General features: G+C 52.7%; 1 protein-coding gene across 1 annotated transcript; it reads right to left on the reverse strand.

Moving 5' to 3' along the window:
• Positions 1–2,805, reverse strand: LOC133350290 (uncharacterized PE-PGRS family protein PE_PGRS24-like). The gene is made up of 3 exons (XM_061564475.1): positions 2,507–2,805; positions 1,623–2,470; positions 1–696 (listed from the first exon to the last, which is right to left on the reverse strand). Exons 2-3 carry the CDS (start codon positions 2,218–2,220, stop codon positions 470–472), a joined length of 825 nt encoding a protein of 274 aa, XP_061420459.1. The 5' UTR covers positions 2,221–2,470; positions 2,507–2,805; the 3' UTR covers positions 1–469.
• Between the last annotated feature and the right edge of the window lie 1,269 nt (positions 2,806–4,074).

Raw genomic sequence — 4,074 nt, forward strand, 5'->3', positions numbered from 1 at the left:
GTAGGCAATTGTGTGCTGGCGTCACAATCCAAAGTTGAAAGATTACCGTCAAATTACTCAATTGGATTGCATAGAAAATATCCCAACCCAAATGGTAGCCACAGAGTTTGGACTAACTTTTGGTGCCGGTTTCTGGCTCATGAACCATATTGACTGAATGTCCCCCTCCAGTTAGTAATCCTTTATTATGTTCTGAAAAGAGTTGCAAACAAGTACCTGTGTTTTGAGCTTTTTTTTCATTTGGTTATTGGTAATGAAAAGTGAAACTGAAACTGGCCACAAACGACAACCTGAATGTGGCTCTGGACCAAGCAGGGCCATTTTTTTCATTGCGTGTGACGTAGGCGACTTGCCTTTATTTGTGCAGGGAAAAACAACCTGACCCCTCCTAAGCCATTCCTAATTAGCTCGGCACAGCCCCGGGGTGGCTCAGTTGTTCAGTAGAAAAGAGGTATCTGAGTGGCGGGTGTCATGTTTGTTTAGCCGACGCTGCCGGGACATCTGGTTTTGTGGCAAAGATGGCCTGGAATGGCTTGGATCCATGCTGTCGGTCCTCCATGCGCACATCCACAAAGCCGGTGTGAGACAAGGCCTCCAGGTATGGCTCCGGCTCCCATCCACAGGCGTACTTGAGGGCTCCGTATGACGCTGTTCTTTTCAGGGATGCCAAGTTCAGCGTCGTCACCATGAGGCCACCTGAGAGACAACACAGGAGCAGTCGCCACCGTGTCATGTTGTGGATCCTGTACAATTACAGAATGGTAACAGGATTGGTTCGTCAACTATGGCTCTCCGATGTGCTTTTATGTAGACCCGCGTGCTGTTTCGGCATGATGTCGGAGGCTTCGCTCAAGGTACCGAGTGCTTCTCAGGGACCGAATAGGACATTCATATACAGTACTTCTTGTGGGCGCATACCATTCTACGAGCACCTTGCAATGGCTAAAGTAAATGAAAGGGCTAAAATAAAATAAAATTCTCCTACTCGATTAGTGCGGCTCACACACATTGACCAACATAATTTGCAGTCCTTTTCACTGTGGTGGGTCTCAATCAAATGAAATAGTTAAAAGTCGTGGGTTCCCCAATCAACCCGAGTTTAAGGCGAATAGCTGGAAAAAAAAACACATTTAACTTCATGTTGGTAACCTCAACATTTACCCAGCCCTGCATGGATGGATGTATCTTCCACCAGAGCTACCATTCATTCGCCAGCCACAAACACACGCTGCCATCACCGCTATTCATCAGTCAGACGTGCCAGACTAGGTGTAGTGCGCTAACCACTGCGCCACCGCTCCCCACACAAAGATCCCCCGTGTAGCCTTCACAGTCTGTTGGGTCAAGCGCTGTTTGCGAGCACTTATGAAGACCGGCATGGGCACACGAGGGGGTGGCCGGCCAGCACCACACCCTGCCGCCTTTGTCTCCCCAGTTGGCGATATTTACACAGCGCACCAGGTACTCATTTGAGGCTGAGTCGACCCCGGCACCGGTTCAAATACTCGTCAGCGATGTTGCCCGTGAGCGGGAATCGAACTCGGTTCGTCGGGTTCGCAGTGCAAGCGCAGCGCTAACCACTGCGCCACCGCTCCCCGCACCACCACATCACCACCACGCACCGGGCTTGATGACTCGAAACAACTCGGCGCACGCCTCCTCCAGGTTGGGCCAGAAGTAGTAGCAGTTGCAGTGGAACACCCGGTCCACGCTGGCCTCGTCCAGACCCACTGTGCCCTTGCCACCTATGGTGCCACCGACGGTGCCCTGACCACCCACGCCGCCCTGGCCACCCACGCTGCCCTGACCACCCACGCCGCCTTGACCACCCACGCTGCCCTGGCCACCCACGCTGCCCTGACCACCCACGCTGCCCAGCATCAACTTGGCCCGGGCGGCCACCTGCCCCGCGGGGCCCCCCTTGGCCGCGAGTCTCTTGAGCCGGGCCCCGGCCACGTCCAGCATGTACTGGGAGCGCTCCAGGCCCAGCAGGGTGCCCGTGGGGCCCAGCAGGTGGCAGGCGGCCACCAGCCCCAGGCCGGGCCCGAAGCCGACCTCCAGGGCAGAGAGGCCGGGGCCGAGGCCGCTGAGGGTGGCCGCCTCCAGCTCCAGGTGCGCGTTTTTGTACTCGAAGAGGCGGCGGGCGACCCGGCCCCACGCGCTCCTCGTGGGGGCCCCCAGTTGCCTCGCCAGCAACTCCGTGAAGGGCGTGAAGGGCATGACGGCTGTGTGGGGTGGTGAGGTGGGGTGGTGTGGGGTGGTGAGGTTGTGTGGTAGTGTGGGGTGGTTAGGTTGTGTGGGGTGGTGGGGTGGGGTGGTGAGGCTGTGGTGAGGTTTTGGTGAGTGTGAAGTTGTGGTGAGTGGTGAGGTTGTGGTGAGTGGTGAGGTTGTGGTGAGTGTGAGGTTGTGGTGTGAGACAGTGGTGAGGCAGTGAGTGGTGAGGCTGTGGTGAGGTTTTGGTGAGTGTAAGGTTGTGGTGAGTGGTGAGGTTGTGGTGAGTGGTGAGGTTGTGGTGAGTGGTGAGGTTGTGGTGAGTGGTGAGGCAGTGGGGTGAGTGTGATGGCTGTGGTGAGGCTGTGGTGGGTGGTGAGGCAGTGGTGAGTGGTGAGGCAGTGGTGAGTGGTGAGGATGTGATGAGTGTGAGGCAGTGGTGAGGCTATGGTGAGGCTGTGGTGAGTGGTGAGGCTGTGGTGAGTGGTGAGGCAGTGGTGAGGTTGTGGTGAGTGGTGATGGCTGTGTGGTGGTTGCGTTCCCTGCGTGTGGCGGCTTTGCCTTGAACCGTTGTGGTGACTTCGTCGTCTCTGTGCTAGTTCAGTCACCAGGGGGGGGGGGGAGACAAAGGCGGCCCGGGGTGATTCTTGCCACCGCACTCTTCTCCTGCTTGAGCACCGTTCCGGCCTTTTATAACATACAGTGCAGTAACAGTCTAAAGTCTCTGTGATAATAACAACACGCTTTAATGAAATGTACCCTACTAGCAATGGCAAAACTCCACGACTCCAGGAAGTGACCCCGAGGTTTGCCCCACGACGTCAGGGGTCGTGGCAATTACAGCCAACGTCAGTTGAGCGTGCACAATTAGACCCAAGCAGAAGCATAATATATACAAAATAATGTTTTAAAATATGTATTTTTCTTGGTTCTTTCGGTAAAGTCACGTAGAAGGGAAATGATAAAATAATAAAAATATTAAACAATAAAAATTATCACGACGTTTCGACTGCAACACAAGCAATCGTCATCAGGTGTGAAATCAGCACCACAGACAGCGATTTTCTTTGCTGTGGATTTCACACCTGATGATTGCTTGTGTTGCAGTCGAAACGTCGTGATGATTTTTATTGTTTAATATTTTTATTATTTTATCATTTCCCTTCTACGTGACTTTACCGAAAGAACCAATAATATGAATCCCTGCAGAATATAGTATTGTCATCAGTATGACATAAGTATACCAAGTTTGCAGTCGATACCACATTATTACAGACCAATGCACACCTTATTGGTCACCCCGTGCCCCTTATAAATATCAACGTTGTTCCTACAAAATCCCATCACAAGGGAGAAAAACAAATAGACACAAAAAAATGTGCCCGTATTGAAACGGCTGTATGCCGTATAGACCTGAAAACTCAATTTCCCTGTACAAGAATATGGAGTAAACTGTATGTCTTGACAGGTATGCACAGAGTGGAGTTTGTATGATCTCCTGTTCCACACACATACCTGTCAACCCCTTATCAGTGCTGCCTACCTTATTACAGACCAATGCAGACCTTACTGGTCACCCCGTGTCCCTTATAAATCTTCAGCGTTAATCCCACAAAATCCCATCACAAGGGAGAAACACAGCCACATTTGTGTTTGCCCGCATTGAAGCGCCTGTACGTCCGCCGTATAGAACTCACAACTCAATTCCCCTGTGCAAGAATACGGAGTAAACCTACGTGTGGACGCGGCGTCTGGTGCAATGTTGGGCCAAAGTGTCAACAACAACAACAACAGCTGCTGCTGCTGAGACTCGGAACCCACCAATCGCACGCGAGCGCACGGTTTCCGCACGGACCGCGCGAC

This window comes from Lethenteron reissneri, chromosome 33 (genome assembly GCF_015708825.2).
Source record: "Lethenteron reissneri isolate LAM-NWPU_2019-01 chromosome 33, ASM1570882v1, whole genome shotgun sequence".
Classification (NCBI taxonomy): Eukaryota; Metazoa; Chordata; class Hyperoartia; order Petromyzontiformes; family Petromyzontidae; genus Lethenteron; species Lethenteron reissneri.

Coding starts and splice junctions, on each gene's coding strand:
- LOC133350290 (XM_061564475.1), bottom strand. CDS start 2,220: ATGCCCTTCACGCCCTTCACGGAGTTGCTGGCGAGGCAACTGGGGGCC. Junction 697..1,622: donor GTTTCGAGTCATCAAGCCCG/GTGCGTGGTGGT, acceptor GTTGTCTCTCAG/GTGGCCTCATGGTGACGACG.